The sequence below is a fragment of the Panthera leo genome, chromosome D1, assembly GCF_018350215.1.
Source record: "Panthera leo isolate Ple1 chromosome D1, P.leo_Ple1_pat1.1, whole genome shotgun sequence".
In the NCBI taxonomy this organism is placed as follows: Eukaryota; Metazoa; Chordata; class Mammalia; order Carnivora; family Felidae; genus Panthera; species Panthera leo.
This window is the reverse complement of record NC_056688.1, coordinates 57926968-57950484: the sequence shown is the minus strand read 5'-3', so window position 1 is coordinate 57950484 and position 23517 is coordinate 57926968. Positions and strand designations below refer to the sequence as shown.

At 37.1% G+C, this 23517-nt stretch overlaps 1 protein-coding gene across 2 annotated transcripts in view; it reads right to left on the bottom strand.

Moving 5' to 3' along the window:
• Positions 1-3087: 3087 nt before the first annotated feature.
• RAB6A (RAB6A, member RAS oncogene family) overlaps positions 3088-23517 on the bottom strand; it is an 85022-nt gene continuing 64592 nt past the window's right edge. For both annotated transcript variants that reach the window (XM_042904101.1, XM_042904100.1), the window contains exons 7-8: positions 6601-6667; positions 3088-5150 (exon numbers count right to left, since the gene is read on the bottom strand). In XM_042904101.1, the coding sequence (XP_042760035.1) occupies positions 5086-5150; positions 6601-6667 (132 nt within the window). In that variant the 3' untranslated portion in view covers positions 3088-5085. The remainder of the gene's footprint in view (positions 5151-6600; positions 6668-23517) is intronic.

Sequence of the window (23517 nt, the reverse complement as noted above, 5' to 3'; positions counted from 1 at the left end):
GACAGAAAGCAGAATGGAAAAACTGAGAGTTGTTAAAATAGTTTGCATTCTAGGGGCCCCTGGGTGGCTCAGTCGGTTAAGTGTCTGACTTCAGCTCAGGTAATGATCTCACGGTTCCTGGGTTCAAGTCCTGTGTCAGGCTCTGTGCTGACAGCTCAGAGCCTAGAGCCTGCTTCAGGTTCTGTGTCTCCCTCTCTCTTTGCCCCTCCCTTGCTGACATTCTCTCTCTCTCTCTCTCTCTCTCAAAAATAAACATTAAAAATTTTTTTACTAACATTTTGCATAAAAGAAAACATAAAATATGTACTTTTTTTTTCAACTTTTTTCACTTAGGCTATATTGAGATTTATCTATATTGTGGGTATCAAGTTTATTCTGCTTCACTGCATACTATATTACATAGTATGCATGTTTCATAATTTATTTATACAGTATATTCACCTCTTGATGGACATTTGGGTTGTTTCCAGTTCTTGGACATGTAAAGCTATGAATATTTGTGTGCAAGCCTTCATATAGACACATGGCTTTCATTTCTTGTGAGTAAATACTTGAGCATGAAATGGCTAAGTTAAATAAATGTTTAACTTCTTTAGAAACTGCCAGTTTTTCCAAAATCTCAGACTACAGTGTATGAGAGTTCCAATTGCTCATCTCCACCTACACTTGATATGGCGTCTTTTAAAGTTTTAGCCTTTCTAATATGTGTGTAGTGGTGTCTTGCTGTGGTTTTAATTTGCATTTCCCCAGTGACTAATGATGTCAAGCATTTTTCATGTCTTTTTTTTTTTTTTTTTGCCCTTTATAGATCTTCTTTAGTGAAGCGTCTGGTCAAATCTTTCACCTTTTTATTGGCTTGCTTTCCTATTAAGAGAGTTCTTCATATATTCTGAATACTGGTCCTTTATGAAGCATGAATGAAATTCACAAGTATATTCTGTCTGTGGCTTGTTTTTTATTCAATTCCTTGCAGTCTGTTTTACTGAGGACCTCGGTTCCTCACTGGCTGCTGGTTGGAGGCTGCTGTCAGCTCCTTACAAAGTGGGCCTCTCCATAGGAGCTCATAACAAACAGACTGCTGCACAGAGGCAAATGAGAGGAGTCAGAGAGATTGGCAAAAGTATTTTTCATAATCTAATCTTCAAAGTGGTATCTTATCACTTTTGCTGTATTCTGTTCCTTAGAAGCAACTTACCAGGTCCAGTCTATACTTAGAGGACAAGGATCCTACAAAGGCATGAATACCAGGAGGCAGGGATCAGGAACTATTTTAGAAGCTGCATTCTATGCAGATGCTTATGATAAATACTGTCTTCATTTTCAGTACTTTAGTTCTTGCTTTTTTAGCTTTCTGGAATTGCTACTAGAAGTTGCTATGTGTACTATTATCCTCTTAATCTTTTCTATTTCTTTGCTTTCTAGTGAAGGAGTTCCTCAATTCAATGTTCTCACTAATCAGTGGAATGCAGTGTATGTACCATTTATCTAATGTGTTCCTTACTTCAACTATTTTTCACACTTAATAGTTGTATTTGGTTATTTTATGATTCTTGTTCCATATTGCTAGTATCTCCACTCTTCAATATTTATCACACCATTTTAGTCTTTTTGAGTATTTCTACTCCAGATGGTATTCACTTTTTCTAAACTTATTTATTTATTTATCTATCTATCTATCTATCTATCTATTTATTTATTTATTTTTAAGACAGAGAGAGAGAGTGTGAATGGGGTAGGGGCAGAGAGAGGGGACAGAGGATCTGAAGCAGGCTCTGCACTGACAGCAGAGAGCCTGACATGGGGCTCAAACTCACAAACCGTGAGATCATGACCTGAGCTGAAGGCAGATGCTTCACCGTCTTGATTCACCCAGGCGCCCCAGTATTCACTTTTTCTTTTGAGGCAGTTTCAGGTATCCAACTACTCTGGCTTGTGGCTCCAAATTCTCCTGGGGGTATGTGTTACAAGTCTGGGAAGGTATACTGGGCAAGGGACAAAGACCAGAATGTCGTGTTTAAGAAGGGGAGGAGACAAACTGTGGGACAGAGTTCCAGGAACCACAAGACCATACATGTAGCTGCTCCCATTCAGTAACATCCCACTAAACCACACATTATTTCAGAGTCTTACCTTTAAACTAGTTTAGGAAGAAGCAGCTTTGCAGGGGGCAGTCACCTAGATTACAGCTCATTAACGCAAGTTTTGAAAGGGAAAGGCTAGAGAGTGAGTGAAAGGCCTAAGGCAGGCAGGTCATTCTCCACCTATTTTCATCAACTCCTCACTTAGTTTACACTGCCCTGATATTACCCCTGTGGACACCTGTACCCGTAGTCTGGCCTGTAGCCTCCCTTTCTGTAGTAAGGGAAATAGCTATCATTTGTGCCAAGGCAAGGGCCAGCTCTTTTTTCTGTAAAGGGCCAGACAGTAAATATTTTTGGCTTTTGGGGCCATTCTGCCACAACTACTCAACCCCACCTTTGCAGTGAATTCCAAAAAAAATTTAATTTAAAAACAGGTAGCAGGCTGCATGTGGTGGGAGGGCAGGAGTTTGCTGTCCCTGTCCCTAGGCAAAGGTGGGGTAAGGAGGAGGCAAAAGCAGAATGTAAATTACTTTTCTTAATATATTATTGCCTCTACCAGTGGCCCTGTCTTTCAAGTTGTAGCCACTCACCCCACTTGTAACAGCTGAAAAGTCTTCTGACTCCCTAGGGGTTTCTTAGTGCTGTTTTTTTATTTTTCTGGATTTCAAGTTCCCTTTATAATTCTAAGGAGGAAGTAAGAAATTCATACTAACTTACTACCTTGGCAGGAATAGAAACCAAGTCAATAGTTGTTTTTGTTTGTGTTTTATTTATATATTTTTGGCAGCAAAATTGTTTATTAAAAAAAAAATCTAGACTATGAACACACTTCACTGCTTCAGTTGAAGAACCCCAGGCCAAATAAAAAGACCGATATTAAAAAGCAGCATAACTGATTACTGTTTTAAAGATACATAAAAAGAATCATACACTACAGTGTAGGAAGACAATCACCCCCATGTCAGAAATCACAACTTCTTCTAAATAAAGAATATGACCCATCTGCCATATTGAATTGATATTTATTTCAGGACATGCCATGTCAAAATAAAAACAAAAGAGTCAACCCTTGCCTTTAACAATAATATTGTATTATAAAAGCACTTTACAACTCCATCCCATCTTTGAGTATAAGTTACTGGTATGTGGGCTAATGATTATCTGAAAGCATTTCTCTATTCAGACCCATAATCCAAGTGCTCTCTGAATATTACAAGGTGACAATAAGTGGGAACTGGAGAAGGAAGAGGAAAGAGAGGGGAATAAGGTTCCCAGTTAAGGGTTTTGTTGCAATGAGGGGATAAGGAAGTATGAAGATATTTTTTGTTGTCTTTTCATCTTTATACTGTGTTAAGTAATGCTTACAACGTAAATTCAGCAGGCTTTTCCTGAGCTGTAACTCAGAAATTTTCGTCCTGCAAATAATGTATTTACAAATGTGTTTATTAACTTACACAGCAATCTCACAATAACTAGTAAAGATTAAAATGGTGCACTCCTAGTATATTTGTTTACAGTGTTTTAAGGGAAATATATATTGCCATGGTGATGAAGCTCTAAATAGATCAGACAAAACATCTAAAAACTGAAAGTAGTTTAAAAAAAAAGGCAAAGAAATAAATATCAACAAAGAAAAAAGATTAATTGTAGCTTAAATATAAAACTAAATCACTAGTTAATTAACCAAACTATACAGATCTAATAAAAAGCAAAACCAGCCTGAAAGACCCAACATTAAAAAAAAATGCTAAAAAATAAGGCATAAATCTGCATAATATTAAGTTTTACTTCCATTCTCTCCTTTCCCTCTTCTATGTATGCTTTTCCAGATCTGCCGCTAGGGGCTTATAAGAAACCTGTTTCCATTTTCAATTTGACCTCAAATGTCCTGAGCAAAGTATTTGCTATTCTGTTGAGGATTCTTTTGTTGTTAAGCTTTAGATATCATTGTTTCTACAACGATAGCTTTAGATATCTTGTTTATTGTAGTTTTGATCACGGTACCAAGTTTAAATTCTTCCGCTGGTTCTTCTTAAAAGAATTTGATTTCTGTAGTGCCTTGCCTGCATAGCATTTTTTGAAACAAGAAAGAAAAACCCAAGAGAAATCTATTGCTTACAAAAGTTTTCTTCTTTTTTTAAACAAACAGAATAACTCTATGTTGAGAATTTTAAAATCCTGGGAGAAATAGTTCACTGGGAGAATTCAGTATTAAAAACATGTTCTGAAGCACTGTTAACTCTTCTCTCCCAGGGACTAACATGTGAAAGGGTCATTTGTTTTGGTCTGAAATACATTTTATGCTCATTTAATTTGTAAGTACTCACTGTGTTCATTAGGACTCATTTTGAAGATGCATCAGAACCCTTTTCTTATTCAAGCACTGCCTACCATGATAGTTGAGTTTTGACCTCAAATAAAGTCTAAATAATTTATATCAGCGCTCAAGAATAATTTTGGACATCTTGGCCCAAGGCCTAGATCAAGTGGTATCACTAAATTTGAAGGATAACTCCATTGGGCTTGGTCTGACTCCTGCTTTGTCATACCTCATTTGTTTTGAGGGAGAGATGGTAAGAATAGGGAATGCAATAAGGGAGAGGTGAGAAAAGCAGAGAGAGATCAAGTAGGTAGGCAAGTGCTGCTGTGAACAATTGCTCCTTAACCTAGCCACAGACTGTTGGAATTTCCATCATTTTGAAGTACGTTATCCTAACATTGAAAAGGAAAAAAAAATTGAGAAAACGTATCTAATTTTTAAAGTTATCACTGGAATATGTTGGAATCATTTGGCTTTTTGTAAAATATAAATAATGAAGACACTGACTTTTTTGTGCTTGTGAAGCTAATAGATCATCTCCACGAGACAGGCAGCAATGATGAATTGCAATACGTTATTACTGAAGGGAAAAGGTTCAAGCCAATATTCACACTGCAGTCAATGAAAGAGTAAGGGGGCCAAAGCAGTGAGCTTCTGAAGAAAAGTTGAAGATGCCATGGAAGATTAGCAGGAACAGCCTCCTTCACTGACTGGTTGCTCCTGAGGCTTTTCCAGTTTTATGTCAATCACTGAAACAAAAGTTAAGGAGCTATAAATGGGAAAGTACAATTCCAATTCTGCTGAACATTGACATCTCTTGCAATCTCCTTCTATTCCTACTGGCTTCAGAACTGATACAGCCATTATTTTCTAGTATAGCTAGCTCACTATAACGAGATGCTCAAAGGGAATAAACTTGTTTATATCTACTATATGCAACAAGGGTCAGAATAAAGTTAAGCCCTATTCATAAGAATTTGTTTTAAGGATATTATAGGAGCAAGAAACCATGTAAAGATTATGTTCCTTATGAGATTATCTGAAACTCTGAAAATAGCTTACAAAAGAGTTCAGGGAGAGAATTTAATAAATAATGGGACTTCAACTCCATAGAACACATTATGCTATTAGAAGTAATAAAGGCTTAGGGGCACCTGGATGGCTCAGTCAGTTAAGCATCCGACTCTTGATTTTAGCTCAGGTCATGATCTCACGGTTCATGAGATCAATTCCCATGCCAGGCTCCATTGCTGATAGTAGAGCCTGCTTGGGATTCTCTCTCTCTCCCTCTCTCTCTGTCCCTTCCCCACTTGTGCATACTCTTTCTCAAAATAAATAAACTTAAAAAAAAAAAACAACCTTAAAAAAATAAAGGCTTAGAAAACATAAAACATCTAGCAGTGGGAAAAGCTGAACACAAAGTGCTATGAATTCTATGGCTTAATAAAAATGCATATGGAAAAACGCTAAATATATAACAATTAAAATATTAAGATTCAAAATCCTTTGAAATAACTATTATTACATGTACTTCATTATGTCCTGTTTCTGAAAGCAGAGGCCACAATAACACTCAAGACTGAATTATTTCTTGCCTGTGCCCAGCAGAAAGCTCAAGAAAAAGCAAGGGAGGAAAATATGATATATACTGTAGGGAAAAGGCCCAGAGCCAATGGGACTCAAAATTAAGAGGCAGAGGGCAGTGATTCTAAGTTTCCTGCTCATTAAAAAGCAAGTAAACACAAACCCTCTCACTGATTAATTGCAGTGAGAAGCGGGCTACAAAGGATGCCCTTGAACCACCAGATCTCATGTGCTACAGAAAACCTTGGAGCTTCAGGGTCCCTAGGTGGCTCAGTCACTTAGGCATCTTGACTTCGACTCAGGTCATGATCTCACAGTTCGTGGGTTTGAGCCCTGCATCAGGCTCTAGGCTGACAGTTCACAGCCTGAAGCCTCCTTCAGATTCTGTGTCTCCCTCTCTGCCCCTCCTTTGCTCGCTTGCTCTCTCTCTCAAAAAATAATAAAATGTTAAAAAAATGTTAAAAAGAAAAAAAAAAAAGAAAATCTTGGAGCTTCTACATTCCTAAGTCATCAATTCCTGGTTGTAAACGGTGATGGCATATTCCTTAGCCAACCAAGTGGAGCTCTAAAGACTGATGTTAACAATACAATTTTCTGATGAAACAAAAAGGATACTGTCTTCTCTGCTTCTGTCCTGTGTGCTTTCCATTCCAGGCAAAGCTGCTGCAACACGTCGGAAGAGCTGTGGAAGAAAGAAATGTGATAATTGGAAGGGAAAATTTAGCAAATGGTATCAAGTGAAAGTGGATGACCACTGGATGGTGAATTAAAAGATATGGCTTCTGGGTTATTTCTCATTTAGACCTTAGCATAATGAAAACATATAAAAATGTCTATTTATTCTATAAATGAGTACTATGTGCGGTATGCCACATACAAAGAGATACAAAGATATGATCCTTACTTTCCAACTGGTGATATCAGACATGAACAAAGAGCTAAGAAGCAAGCAGCAAAAATGCCATTTGAGTCATAAAAACAAACTTCTATAACAACTCCGAGAAAGGATAGATTGCTCATTTAGGAAAACTGGATAGTGGTATTCCTGTCTTTTATAAAGGGTTAGCTTCTAAAGCCAGTGAATATATAGTAAAAGTCTAGTCAAAATTACCCTGGATAATTCCTTAGGAAAGCACTATGTTAGAGACTAACATACCACTTCTCATATCCAACACAGATGGCTTTTCTTCCATCACTAGAAAAAGCACCAGTGGAAGTGGTTGGCTTGTGTCTGAGGTATGATGTTATGAAAAATCTCTTCAAAACAATCACACTCAAGCCAATGAGGTGGTCACTTTGAGAGACATGTGGGAACAACAGATTCATACCTCCTATCATATGCCCAATACTAGGCATCAACTCATTGGGTAGAATGGCAGGTGAAACTGCCTGATTATTTCATTCTTTTTGGGTTTTTTTTGGTACGCAGTGTAAAATTCCTAGAAGTTAAATACGCATGTGATATAACTCCCTTGTACAAAATACCTGCTTGTTTGAGTCATTGTCTCAGGTTCTTTGAGGACATAGAAATGAACAAAATGTAGTTTTTTAATTCAAGGAGCTCACAGTCTAGTGAAAGAGATAGATGCAAACAATTCTTTATGTCACAATGTGGTAAGTGCTACAAACCAATGAAGTACAGGGAAACCTGGGTGGCTCAGTCAGTGCGTCTGACTTTTTTTTTTTTTTTAATGTTTATTTATTTTGGGGAGAGAGCATGTGCGTACAGAGAGGGGAACAAAGGATCCAAGGGAGCTCTGTGCTGACAGCAGATAGCAGAGAGAGCCCGATGTGGGGCTCGAACTCAAGAACCCCGAGATCATGACCTGAAGTCTGATGCTTAAAACTGACTAAACTACCTAGGCGCTCCAAGCGTCTGACTCTTGATTTCAGCTCGGGTCATGATCTCATGGTTCACAAGCCCACATTGGGATCCACACTGAGAGTATGAAGCCCACTTGAGATTCTTGCTCTCTTCCTCATTTTCTGCCCCTCCCCCATTTGTGGGTGCGCATGCGCATGCTCTCTCTCTCAAAAAGAAAAACAAAAAACAAAAAACAAAAAACAAAACCAAGGAAGTACAAAATGATATGAGAACACAGATATAAGAAAAGAAGGCTCTGGGGCGCCTGGGTTGCTCAGTCGGTTGAGCATTCGACTTCCGCCTGGGTCATGATCTCACGGTTTGTGGGTTTGGGCCCTGCATCGGGCTCTGTGCTGATAGCTCAGAGCCTGGAGCCTGCTTCAGGTTCTGTGTCTCCCTCTCTCTCTGCTCCTCCTCTGTTAGTGCTCTGTGTCTCTCTGTCTCTCAAAAATGAATAAAAATATTAAAAAACATTAAAAAAAAAAAAAAAAAAGAAGGCCCGTCTCAGGATACTGGGAAAAATCTTTAGGTGGTAACATTTCGGTTGGGATTTAAAGGCAGTTAAAAGTTTTTATTGGCCAGAGTGCCTAGGTGGCTCAGTTGGTTGAGTGTCTGACTCTTGATTTTGATTCAGGTCATGATCCCAGGGCTGTGGCACTTGCCCCTGCATGGGGCTCCATGCTAAGCATGCAGCCTGCTTAAGATTCTCTCTCCCTCTGCCCCTCTCCCTTGCTCTCTCTTAAAAAAAAAAAAAAAACAAAAAAAAACAAACAAACAAAAAAAACACTTGGTTGTATTTCACTATGCCAAGTACTCAGAGTTTAAGTGTTCCACAAATGTTGCTGAATTAAAGTGAGAAGGAACAGAAACAATAGAAGGCCAGCAAAGGGATGAAAGACTGGAACTCTAATCTGTTTAGGGAAAGGAATAAAGAAAAGGACAAAATTTTCATCTGTAGGCAACAGTCTGGTGGGATAGGATTAGGGAAGACTTGAGAAAAAGTATAATTGTTTTGGTTCTGTAAGGTTTAGTGGCATTTTAGAGATGTACTAAAGTAAGGGCTAGCCTCAATATTCCCCCTTGTGCCTGAATCTACTGAAATCAGAAATGTGGGGACTATACATTATGGCTACACAGCTAAGTGTGAAAATCACTGAGGCCAAGACTGAATATCACCATTATAGAATGAATTTCCAGGATGCACAGTTTGATCTAGCACCACATTTGTCTGCTGCTAGACAATCAAATCCCTGAACCATGTTCAGAGAAAAGCACAAGGTATATTCAAGAGTATTTAGGTAGTCCAGACTGGCTACAGCACAGAATATATAAAAGAATTAGAAAGAAGCTGTATATATTAAAGACCAGACTAAGAATGTTCTGGCAAGCATATTAACTTTGTCCTGCAGGTAAAAGTAGGCACTAAAAACTGCAGTTTGCATAAGGAATTTTATCAGGGGTTCTATTTATTTTACTATGGCTACAAAGATCTACAAAGCACATGTTGAAAGTGAAAGGGAGGAATGGCAAAACCCTAAAAGCTAAAAGGTGAAGTGCAAAGTTTCTATTGTGGGCAGGCCACTTAGGGGACAGGTCTTTTTTCTGTTCCTCAGTTTTCTCATCCGTAAAACGGGCTTAAAATAATAGTATACTTAACTGACTAGATTATTGTGGAAATTAAGGGAAATCATTAGGTAAATTGCTGAGAACCAATATGTTATACAGAAAATCTATAATAAACAGTAGCTCTATTTCTACTAGAGACTAGCCTAGCCCTGTGGGCTAGGGAAAAAAAAATTTTCCACATTATGAAATCTGGCAGTGAATTCTAGGACTACAGCAAAACACTAACAGGTGTAAAATTCTGCTTTAAGAAGCTATTTAAAACTGGTGGGAAAGGTGTGGGAGTTGGGAAAGACCTTCTGAAAATATCAGGGCAGAAATGAAATGTTCTTACTTAGGAATATCTAGAAATCTTTCCTAAGATCTCATAGTTCGCTTCTGACATGAAATATTTATTAAACTGTTTATGTGTTCAAAATGTACAACCTTTTCAGCTCTTAAAGATGTCAGTTTATTACCGGCTAGCTTAAAAATGGATTTTTTGTGGGGGATGCCTGGGTGGCTCAGTCAGTTAAGGGTCCGACTTCAGCTCAGGTCATGATCTTGGAGTTTGCAAATTCGAGTCCTGCATCAAGCTCTCGACTGTCAGTGTGGAGCCTGCTTTGGATCCTCTGTACTCCTTCTCTCTGCCCCTCCCCAACTTGTGTACATGTTCTCTCTCAAAAATAAACAAACATTAAAAAAAAAATCATTTAAAAAATGGATTTTTTTTGTGTGTGGAGGAGACATTGGGAAGGTTTATTTACTTTCTGTGAAAATGGAATAAAATGGTTTTTAAGTTGTGATGCTTAAAAGTACTTATCTAATGAGGTCTTTCAGAGAGGGTATTATTATATTCTTACCTGTCTACCTATTCTCATAATATAACACAGTTTTTAATGTGTTTCTAGAAAGAGTATAAAATTTGAGCCAAGAAACTATACTAACTTCCCCGTTATTATAGCTTTGTGACCTCAAGGATATTAATTTCTCTAATCCTTAGATTCTTTCTAATAAAAACGGGGCTACAGTTGTGAAGTTCAACTTATTATTATTATACCTTTGAAAATAATTAGAAAAAAGTTATGTTAGGAATTTCCTTGAAAGGTTATGTGTGAAATCATTCCCTCTAGACCAGTGGTTCTTGATACCTACCATGCATCAGAATTACCTGGGAAACTAAAAACAAAACCAGATGTTTGGGTCCTACCGCCAAAAATAGATTTAACTAATTTGGGGTTGGACTGGGCCCTTACCATTCATTAAAAGATCTCTGGATGATTCTAATGTGCAGCCATGGTTAAAGACCAATGCTGTAATACTAATTTGTAAGGAGTGTGAAGTAATCATCAAATAAAGCAAGAAAGAAGCTAATACTGAGTGGCTACTTTGTAGAATCTTCATGTTTTCTCATTTTAATATCTTCCTATGAGGAACATATTAGTGTCCTCATTTTATAGAAATCTAAGGCTGAAGAGAGAATTTACAATACACCAAATAAAATAGCAGAGCCAAGACTCCGAAATTCATATTTTTTTCTACTACCTTATGTTGCCTAGTATAAATAGAAGTCTCTTCTATATGGAAAAGCATTGTGGAAAGGCCTGTGTGAAGAAACAGCTAACAATCCTGAGTAAGAGGAGTTTGCTTTGTGAAATACTATTATTACACACAAATCACAGACATAAAAACTTAATCCATTTTCAAGGACTTAAAATTTTTAGGGGTGCCCAGATGGCTCAGTCAGTTAAGCATCTGACTTAGGCTCAGGTCATGATCTCGCAGTCTGTGAGTTTGAGCCCCATATCAGGCTCTGTGCTGACAGCTCAGAGCCTGGAGCCTGCTTCAGATTCTGTGTCTCCCTCTCTCTCTGCCCCTCCCCTGCTCACTCTTGCTCAAAAATAAATAAACAGTAAAAAAAATTTCTTTTAATTTATCTATAGTTTTAACCAGTGTATTTGAAAATTTTAGTGTTCCCTCAAAATATTTCAATTAGATTAAAAGAATTGATGCCATTAACCTAAACTCAACTCAGGACATCCTTAAAATGAGCCAAGAAAAAGCTTTTTACAAAAGCAAAGTTCTATCCTTACAGAAACATATGTAAGACAGGAAGGAAAAAAACCTTAGAGGATTAAGTTGTCTTAAATAATCATTAAAGGAAAATCCATTTTTTAAATGTCAATGATATGCTAACAGAGCTCTTGCTTTATTAGGAATCACAGATGACTAAGCATGGGGCCTTCCTTGATCATCCTATCTGTATGTGATCTTATTCATTTCTTCAACAAATACACCTCCTTGTGCCAGAACTGATTTTACATCTCAATAATTACTGTGGATCTTACTGTCTCTGTAGCATTGGCTAGGCATTTATCATGTACTACTTACCCTTCACTATATAGTTTTCATGAGAATGTGACTCTTCTCAACTGTATCATAAGTTTTTTAGAAATCAAGAATCATATTTTACATAACTTTAAGTTCTCCAAGGAACCTACGATGGTCTTACATACTGTAGGTAATTGATACTTGTGGCTTAAGGTACATGATAAAAGTAGAAGATAAAAGTTCTGATCAAGAACTAAGGCAGACATGGAATAGACTGGTATAGAAAATACACTATCCCTACCAATGCTTAAAGTAAGGTAAATATAATTTACACACACACGTGCATGTGCGCAACCCCCCTGTACACATGCAAGCTTTCATTGATCTGTTAGCACTGATGCACATCAGCTATCACTAATTTTTCACGAAGTCCTTACTTTCTTTCATATAAGATGTTTTTCTTCTGACAAGCACTGATGAGTTTAGAAGTTAAAGATCAAGAAGTATTTCTGTTCTTTTCCCATTTCCCAGTACTGCAAAATTATAGAATATAATAAGAAAGGTGACACCCACACACTTAATACTCCACTAAAAGAATGTACTAATTCTCAGATGAAAAGTCAGGTGAAGCCTTAAATAATTACTTTCTCATTACCATTTCCTTCAGCAATTTAAACACCATACCACTTTCATAAAAGAAAGCAATATTACTGCATTTTAAAAAACAGAAAAAAGAGGGATAAAATTTTTTTCATAGACTATCTTTTTATGAAATATTGAATGCAATGAAAAATATTACTTAAATATCTTATATAATACAAATGATTGTATGAGGTATTATTAGTTATTATAGTTCTAGCCCTGATAGTATTTTTATTAAAAAAAAAAAAAAAAAAAAAACAACTATGACAATATTCTTTAAGACATAAACAGGATCTTAGAGTTGAATGCTTAAACCAGATTAAAGAGCAAAGGGCTGGGGCACCTGGGTGACTCAAGTTGGTTAAGTGGCCGACTCTGGCCCAGAGCATGATCTCACAGTTCCTAAGTTTGAACCCCACATCGGGCTCTGTGCTGGCAGCTCAGAGCCTCAAGCCTGCTTCGGATTCTGTGTATCCCTCTCTCTGCCCTTCTGCCACTCACGTGCTCTCTCTGTCAAAAATAAACATAAAAAAAAAAAAAAAAAAAAAGAGCAAAGGCTTATGCACAGAAGAGCAGTACTGTGCAGGAATAAATTTGCTTTATTTTAAGCCAGAATTCACAGGCATTAAGGCCCAATCACTTGAACCATGGTCAGACACTAATGATGCATTAATAAAATCTCTCCCAGAATTATTTATAAATTTTTTACATTTATGAGAGAGAGAGACAGAGCACAAGTGGGGGAGGGGTAGAGAGGGAGGGAGAAAGGCAGAGAAAGAGAGAGAGAGAAACAGAATCTAAAGCAGGCTCCAGGCTCTGAGCTGTCAGCACAGAGCCTGACACAGGGCTCGAACTCACAAACCATGAGATCGTGAGCTGAGCTGAAGTTGGACACTTAACCAAATGAACTACCCAGGTGCCCAAATTATTTAAAAAGTAAATGGAGCAACAGAGAAAGCCCATTTTCAGCTTTTATTATGTATATTATAACCCAGTATATAAGGGAGTAGGGAGAAGGAATCCAATTAGCAGATGAGCAGAAAGCTAGAAAACATCTCTGTGCATGGAAAATACAACCAGATGGTACCTTTAATACTGATAAACATATCCTCTATATGGTAAGACTACTACGTACCTTCCAGTGAAAACACATGATGATTTTGTCAAAATCAGTACAATGCACAATCATCAAAAGTAACTGTGCTTTTGAAAACATATACAGCTGAACAAACACACACAATGCTTACTCAACAGGCATGTAAGACTGTGATCCCCAGTGTTTTCCAAGATAGTGACTGAACTGTGAAATTTACCTGGTGAATTTCTGACCACCAGGACCAATTCTGAGTTGTGACTGACCTACAACAAAAACTCAGGAGTCTGAGATTAATTCTTCTAGTAATTTCTGCCAATGTGTGTTACTTATTGAATATATAATTTAAGTAATAAATCTATTTATTTTGTTATTAGATAACATACAGAATTCAGGAATAAACTAGCTTTCCATGTTAAAAAAACAAAACAAAACTAAGCATGTACATGCTAAATAGTTGTTACAGTGATCAGATATATTAAGTTTTACCCCCATAAATTTAATATTAACTCCAGTTTTGGCAATAGCAGTCTAGCTTGTATAGGACTAACACTCTTGCAGATAGCAATTATTAACTCTGGAGAAACTATAAAAAAAAACCCAACTATTTAAAGGTTCTTAAGAGCAACAAAAAGCAGATACAAATTAGGGGGAATTCAACCCTGGGAAGAAGGGAACTCACATTCACTGGGTAGGATCCATGTTTATACAGGTTTTCCCAAGAGCTATTCCTACTGGGCATGTACAAAATGGGGTGGTGAGAGCTCATGCAGAAAACTAGAATTTTAAAGGTTTGAGGTGCCAGTGGACTGCTAGTGTGGCTGGACTGAGAAAAGAAATAACAAAAAGGAACAAGCCAAGAGGAGGAACCCTAAAGTCTACATATAAATTTCCTGCAGATCTCAGTTGACTCTTTAATGGTACATATGTAGGAGAGACTACAAGGAGTCCATCTGAAAACAACAGCTAGAAGGCAGGAAGAAATGAGCAGACTTTAGTTACTGCCTGCTTCAGGGATAAAGTTTAGAGTCTGAATCCCACAAAAACAGAAAAAGCTTGATAAATACTACAGGCTTTCTACAGATCCATCAGAGCAAAACATAACATTAAGATCCCACAAGTTCAAGGTGATCAGTCAGCAATTAAAACACTGCCATAATAAAACTCAGCATTTTGCAGAGAAAAGTAACAGAAAGCAGAGTCTCTATGTATTATACACAATGCTGAGCATACGACCAAAACTTACTAGACACATAAAGAAACAGGACAATTTAACCTAAAGGCAAGAGGAAAACTGCCAGTAGAAACAGACTCAGAGATAACTCATATGTTGGATTAGACAATAATTTCAAAGCAACTACTATAGGTATGTTCAAGGACTTGAAGGTAACAATGCCACAATTATCAAACATTGGGGTATTCCAAAAGAGATATAGAAACGTAAAGAAATAAAGGACAAATCTATGACTGAGTACGGAATCTGAAACGATAAATTCACTGGGTGGACTCAATAGCAGTTTGGATACGGAAGAAAAGGATTGGTGAACTTGAAGACACATCAAGAATATTATCCAAGCTGAAAGAGTAAAAACAGGATAAAAACAATGAGCAAAAGCCTCAGTGACCAGTGGGATAATATCAAGCCATTTAACAGATGTGCCATTGGAATTCCAGAAGAAGAGGAAAGAAGAAAATGGAGGAAAAATACTTAAAAATGACACATTACCTATAGAATTATTCTTAAAATGGCCTTTTAGACTAAGTGAAAGCTGAGCAAATTCATCACCAGGAGACCTTAACAAAAAACAGTAAGGTTGGGGTGCCTGAGTTGGTTAACCATCTGACTTCGGCTCAGGTCATGATCTCATGGTTCATGGGTTTGAGTCCCATGTTGGGCTCTGTGCTGACAGCTCAGAGCTTAGAGCCTCCTTTGAATTCTGTATCTCCTTCTCTCTCTCTGCCCCTCCCCTGCTTGTGCTCTGTCTCTCAAAAATAAATAAGTGTTAAAAAAAAGAAAACCCACAAAAACCATAAGGTTAAGTTTCCTTGATTTTGGCTCAGGTATGAACTCATGGATTATGACATCAATCCCCATGTTGGGCTCTGAAATGGCAGTGTACAGCCTGCATGGGATTCTCTCTCCCTCTCTCTCTGCCCCTCCACTCACACTCTCTCACAATAAATAAATAAACATTAAAAGAAAAAACAATAAAGACAGTTATATATGCTAAAGGGAAGTGATACCAGGTGAAATTTCTATCTGTAAGAAGGAATGAGGAGCACTAGAAATGGTAAATATATGGGTAAACAGAAAAAGCTGTCCTTTTCTTCTCTTAATTACTGTTTATTTACTTAAAAATTTTTTAGGGGCGCCTGGGTGGCTCAGTCAGTTGAGCGTCCGACTTCAGCTCAGGTCATGATCTCACAGCCTGTGAGTTCGAGCCCCTCGTCAGGCTCTGTGCTGACAGCTCAGAGCCTGGAGCTTGCTTCAGATTCTGTCTCCCTCACTCTCTGCCCCTCCCCTACTCATGCTCTGTCTCTATCTCAAAAATAAATAAACATTAAAAAAATTAAAAAATTTTTAGCGTTTTTATTTATTTTTGAGAGACAGAGAGACACAGAGTTCAAGAGGGGGAGGGGCAGAGAGAGAGAGGGAGACACAGAATCCCAAGCAGGCTCCATGCTCTGAGTGGTTACCACAGAGCCTGATGCATGGCTGGAACCTACAAACTGTGAGATCATGACCTGAGCTGAAGTCAGACACTTAACCAACAGAGCCACCTAGATGCCCCTCTTAATTATCGTTTAAAACAAAAATTAAGACATTTATTATGGGGGCCATGATGTATGTAAATATAAAATGTGTGGTGGGGTGCCTGGGTGGCTCAGTCGGTTAAGCGTCCGACTTCAGCTCAGGTCACGATCTCGCGGTCCGTGAGTTCGAGCCCTGCGACGGGCTCTGGGTTGATGGCTCAGAGCCTGGAGCCTGCTTCTGATTCTGTGTCTCCCTCTCTCTCTGCCCCTCCCCCGTTCATGCTCTGTCTCTGTCTCAAAAATAAATAAACGTTAAAAAAAAAAATTAAAATGTGTGGCAAGAATAACACAAAGGATAGGTGCATAGGTGCAAAGGATGTAATGGTATATACACTCTAGTATAATCCCTAATGCAACCACTAAAAAAAAGTTATGAAAGGTTTAGCTAAAAATAAAGAGGAATTAAATTACAATATAAAAATATTTGATTAAACTAAAAATGACAGAGGGGCAAGCAGATAACAAAGAGCAAATGACAGACATAAACCTAACTATTTATTAAATCTAAATAAACCAAATACTCCAATTAAAAAGTAGAGATTTTTCAGACTGGATTTTTTAAAAAAGTGAGATGCAACTATATGCCATTTAAAAGAAATCCACTTTACAAGGAAAAAGATATACCAAGCAAACAATAGGAATAAGAGAGCTACTGTGGCTATATTAAGATCAGATAAAAAATTGGAGACAAGGGAGTATTATCAGAGATAAAGAGGAACATTTGTGACGACTTAAAAAGTCAAAGCATTAGGAAGACAATAATAATCCTAAATATGTATGCACCGAATAACAGAACTTCAAAATACATGAAATAAAAGCTGACAGAACTAAGTGGCAAAACAGGCAAATACAAATGTTGTACATTTAATACCTCCCCCTTCAGTAACTGATAGAACTACAGACAAAAATTAGTAAACTCTTCAAGATTTGAACAATGCTATCAACCATCTTGATATAACTGAGATCTAAAAACATTATACCTGACAACTGTACAGAAACATTATTTTCCAGTATACATGGAACCTTCACCAAGACAGGCCATATGGTAGGCCATAATACAAATATCAATAAATTATGAATGACTGAAATGTTACATAGTATATTCTCTGACCACAACAGAATTAAATCAGAAGCTGGAATAGTATAGGTATCTAGAAATGCTTCAAATTTTTGCAAATTAAATAACATATTTCTGTATCTTCATTGATGTAGTCATTACATCCACATATACACTTATCAAAATTCATCTAATTGTAAACTTAAGATATGTGTATTTCACTGTATACAAGTGTTTAGCTCAATAAAAAAATTAATGGGAAAAAAGTTCAATATATGTTTACCTGAATTCAAAGAAACTCAAGATGTAAGAGTATCTACATCTAAGTTGCAGTCAAAATACTGAATGAAGGACAATTTCTCATGTAACCTAGATTCTCTACACTTGTTCAGTCTATGAAAATTCTTAAGACAGAGTCAAGCTCATTAAGTAGATCTTTTTCTTATGGCATAACATGGCAGCTCTAAGCATCTGTTAAAAAAATACAGCATATTATTCTCTTACTCAATGAACATTTATTGAGTTCATTATGGTGGGAGACAGAATTGACAAAAAAACTTCTATATTAAAAGGAGTGCTACTTCAATTATTAGGAAAGGCATTTAATCTAAATTTGATTATGTCTGAACTGACTTTTTAAATTACAAATAGCAGGTAGAGAAGAAATAGTATTTTACAGAGGGACAGTAACATACAATGGCAATATGGGAACACAGTAAACCCAGGAGACTTTGAGCAGTGTAGTATGGCTATATAGTGGCCAAAGATCAAGATAGCAATGTATACGGGGGCCAAGATTTTGAATAGCAGGGCATAGCATACTAAGGACTTTGCTTAAAATTCAGGATAAAATTCATAAGTAACCTGTTCAAATGTGTATTTTTTTTTTAATTTTTATGTTTATTTATTTCTGAGACAGAGAGAGACAGAGCATGAGTGGGGGAGGGGCAGAGAGAGAGGGAGACACAGAATCAGAAGCAGGCTCCAAGCTCTGAGCTGTCAGCACAGAGCCTGACACGGGGCTCAAACTCACAAACCGTGAGATCATGACCGGAGCCAAAGTCGGTTGCTCAACCGACTGAGCCACCCAGGCACCCCTCAAATGTGTATTTAAAAACGAAGACCGTGATAGCAGGATGGAGAGTAATCTCAAGTAGGGCAAGACTGAAGGCAGATGTCAGTTAATAAGCTATGGCAGCAGGCAAGGCAATAGACAACAGGGCCTTAATACAGGAGAATCAACAAGAGTAGGTATCTAAATGACTGCTTGTAAGACTTGAATACAAATGAGTCAAAAGAAATGAGTTTCACAGGTTTGTTCTCCTACTGCATGGAGACACATTTTGGCACCGGGATATGTATTTAATTCCTTATTTTGGCTGTACACAAGACAGGGCCTTTTAAGTGTAGGAAATCTGTCTTTTGTATCTAGCAAGGGTTAGAGAATCAATATTTGTCCTATCAAAATGAATACATTTGACATACTTGTTGAACCATCTCCATGGCTTAATAGATCTTCTTACAAAGTATAGTTTGCATGAGAAACTTCTTGCAATTCGTGTTAAAAATGTAGATTTTTAGGGCACTATCCTAGACTTACTGAATCAATACCCAGAAGTTGTGCCCCAGGAACCTGTTATTTTATATAGGTTTCCAGGAAACTACTATCCACATTAAAGTTTAAAACCATTAAGCAATTCTTTAATGGTAGGAGATCTTCCTGGGGACAATGTGCCATTCTAAAAACCTCTGTACTTTCTTACCTTTGTTTGGATATCAGGTATTCTACTCTCTACCAAAGATAATAGGATGGAGGAAAAACACATTCCTAATCTCAATAGTATGCTATATGAGTTTCAAAAATATCTGTCTTAGGGAAAACGTCACTAAGGTTTTTTCCCCTACTGCCAACATTTCCAAAGGCATGATAAACATTAGATTTGCAAAATAGGCACTGAACTCCAGCCACACAAAGTTTACTGCCCAAAGTCAGGAGTAAGTAGATTTGACTTAGGCTTTATTTTTAAAAAATCTGAATATTTCAGGGCTGCCTGGGTGGCTCAGTTGGTTAAGCATCTCACTCACTCTTGAATTTGGCTCAGGTCATGATCTCATGGTTTGTGAGTTTGAACCCCACATAGTGCTCTGTGCTGACAGTGCGGAGCCTCCTTGGGATTCTCTCTTTCCTTCTCCCTCTGGCCCTCCCCTGCCTTCACTCTCTCTCTCTCTCAAAATAAATAAAATTAAAAAAAAATTTTTTTCAAATATTTCCATATGGCCAATATATTAAGTGATATCAAAGGATATGTTTTTTGACTTTTAAACTTCGGGGTAGTTTGTGAGGGCAACCACAAGAAAAAAAACACATTTCTTCCATTTCTAGTCATTTAAATAATTAACACTTTAAATGATACCCTATTTGTTTAGTTTTAAGGTCCTTTATAAAAACGAATTCAAGGAAAAGACAACCCATTATAATGAGATGTATTTTTTAGCTAAAATTTAAAATCAACCAGTAATTTTCCCACATGACAGAAATATACTCCATATGATTAATCACTGACAAAGGGGAAGATCTGAACCTATTATTTAAATGTGCTTATTAACGTAAGATTCAAATTCATTTTTTGTTTTCATTGTCTTAATTGGTGGGGGAGAGGGAGAGTGGTTCCAGGATTTTTGTCTTAACTAAATTATGCAAGATTACAAAGCAAAGGTCTATAAATATTGAAATAAAATTCTATTACTATGGTAGTCCCTATAAAATGCAAAGTAATGGTTTTCATGAGTTAAGAAAGAAGCTACAAAAAAAAAAAAAAAACCAAACAAAAACCAAAACCGAAGGCAGCTAGCTCTCTTCCAAATTTGAAAACATTAATTTAATCATATTTGTATTTAAAGACAATAAAATCAAGTCCCAGTAGAATTAGGCACTTCAGCAAGATCACATATTCAGGTATATCTAAATAAGGAGAAATAGGGGCACCTGCGTGGCTCCGTCAGTTGAGCATCTGACTCCTGATTTTGGCTCAGGTCATGACCTTGCGGTTTGTGGAATCGATCCCCAGGTCAGGCTCCTTACTGACAGTATGGAGCCTGCTTGGGATTCTCTCTCTCCCTCTCTTTCTCTCTGCCCCTTCCCTGTTCATGCTTGCGCATTCTTTCTCTCTTTCTCAAAATAAGTAAATAAACATTAAAATAAAACAAATAAATAAGGAGAAATAATAAAGTAGCAAATAGGTTTTGAATTCAGAGTAAGATTGTTTTGTAAAAGAATTCTCCCTTCGTTATCACTGGCTAGCTATATCTAGTGTTTGTATGGGTCAGGCTTTTAGAAAAAATTATGTGCCAAATGCTGAAAAAGTTCTAAAATCAAATTGAGGTAACGGTTGCACAATTCTATAAATTCCCTAAAAAAACCCCTAGATGTTCAACATCGTTCATCATCAAGGAAATACAAATCAAAACCACAATGAGATACCACCTCACACCTATTAAAATTAACTATTCTACAACCCAGCAACTGCACTACTAGGTATTTATTCAAAGGATACAACAATGCTAATTTGAAGGGGCACATGCACCTCAATGTTTATAGCAGCACTATCAACAATAGCCAAATTATACAAAGAGCCCAAATGTCCATCAATTGATAAATGGATAAAAAAGATGTGGTGTATGCGCACGCGTGCGCACGCGCGCACACATACACAGGAATATTACTCGGCAATCAAAAAGAATGAAATCTTGCCATTTGCAACAACACGGATGGAACCAGAATGTATTATGCTAAGTAAAATAAGTCAGTCAGAGAAAGATAAATATATGGTTTCACTCATATGTGGAATTTAAGAAATAAAACAGATGAACACAGGGGAAGGGAAAGGAAAATAAGATAAAGAGAGGGAGGCAAACCATAAGAGACTCTTAAATACAGAGAACAAACAGGGTTGCTGGAGGGTTGCTGGGTGGAGGGATGGGCTAAATGAGTGGTGGGCATTAAGAAGGGCACTTGTTGAGATGAGCACTGGGTAAGTAAACGATGAATCACTAAATACTACTCCTGAAATCATTATTACACTATATGTTAACTAACTTGGATTTAAATAAAATTTTAAAAATTAGAAGAAAAAAAAAGCAAGAAAACCCTGAGTTATTCATTTAAAACAAGTAATTTTGTGGTATGGAAATTATGCTTCAATACAACTATTAAGAAATAATGTGCTTATAAAATAGCAAATGAATGACATACCTCATTTTCTCAACATCCTGAGAGTTATCTAAACTTAGAAGCAATTAAATATCATCAAGATGCTAGCTGTCACTAGTGACCACTGTATGCTGAGGACTTTAGACCTCCATACCTATGAGACTTCTCAGGGTCAGGACTAGAGGGCCACAGCAATCCCTTTAGACATTAACCCAGCCTGAAAGATGTCCCAAAGGCCATACTTTGACATATAAGCAACTAGCTCATATCCTTATCAAAATGTCTGTAATAGAAAAAGCTAGATGAGACTACCTACTGCTTTGTCCTAGAACAGTGACAGATGATAATAATTGTGCTAATTACTTCTATTACTCAAAAAATTTTTTGAAGTTTTATTTATTTTTGAGAAAGAAAGAGCATGAGTGGGGGAGGGGCAGAGACAGAGAGGGAGACAGAATCTCAAGCAGGCTCCAGGTTCTGCGCTGTCAGCACAGAGCCTGATGCAGGGCTCAAACCCACAGACTGCGAGATCATGACCTGAGTCGAAGTTGGATGCGTAACTGACTGAGCCAACCAGGCACCCAAATATTACTCAAAATGTTAAATTATCTGTGGTTCCAATGGGTTCATTTACTTATCATTTTCTTTCTTTTTTTTTTTTAAACATTTTTTAATGTTTATTTGTGTGAGAGAGAGAGAAACAGAGACAAAGCATGAGTGGGGGAGGGGGACAGAGAGAAAGGGAGACACAATCTGAAGCAGGCTCCAGGCTCTGAGCTGTCAACACAGAGCCCAACATGGTAATGGAATCCATGAACCACGAGATCATGACCTGAGCTGAAGTCAGACACTTAACCAACTGAACCACCCAGGTGCCCCTACATATCATTTTCTAAATTCCATAGACATTGGTAGGCTCTGGGAGTACATAATTTTGATGGGAGAAATATTTCCAGTATAACATGGTAACTTCTATGACAGTGGTTTCACAAAGGTCAGGGGCCTGAGAAAACACAGAAAACTCATTTACTGCTAAACAGAATAGCATGTAGATACAGTATGGTAAAGAATGTCAGGAAAAAAAATGTCTTTGAAGAGCTGACATCTAAAATGAAACTTAAAAGGATGAATACGTTATCAGTCAAGAAAGAAACTGAACATTCTAATCAAAGAGAACACCATGAACAAAGATTTAGAGCCATGGAAGAGTATGCTACAAGGAGGGAATTAGTAACAGTTCAAAATTACTTAAATATATCTCAAGACAAGGAGAGATGGGAAAGAAAGTGTCAAAACTGAAAATAATATATAAAATTTTTCTTAAAGCTCAACTTATTCAGTTTATAGGATTTTATTTTAACCTACTGATCACCTAGAAATAAAAAAAATAATTTATTGGTTTGAAAATCCTATAAATCTGGGACCACTACTCTATATGATATGCAGCCCTAGAAAATTAAGCAGTTCAGTTTTTGGCTACTTCATCTTTTAGAGAAGTTTGATAATGTGAGGTCTCTTCATATTTTCCAGCTCCCCCAAAACACTGCTGTTATAAACACTGTTAAAACAGCAGCAGTTATTAAGGATAAAGTAACCAGAATATACTTTCACAACCACAAGCAAAATACCATTCTCATGGCATTTTCTCATGGTACTTTCTTTTGTCATTAAACTCTAAAATTAAAAAAAAAAAAGTTTTACCTTGAAACAATGCAATAGGAGGCAGGGTATGGTTAAGTTTACAACCTTGCGATCATAATGAAATAGTTGTCCTGTGCACAATCTGAGAAGTTTGGCAAGCCTTTTCTCTTTTTCCAAAAACTGTGTCACATTTAACTTTTTTTCACTGTTTATCATGTTACTAGTTCATGAGGTCTGCTGTTACCAACCAAAAGAAAATCTTACACTAGAGAATACTC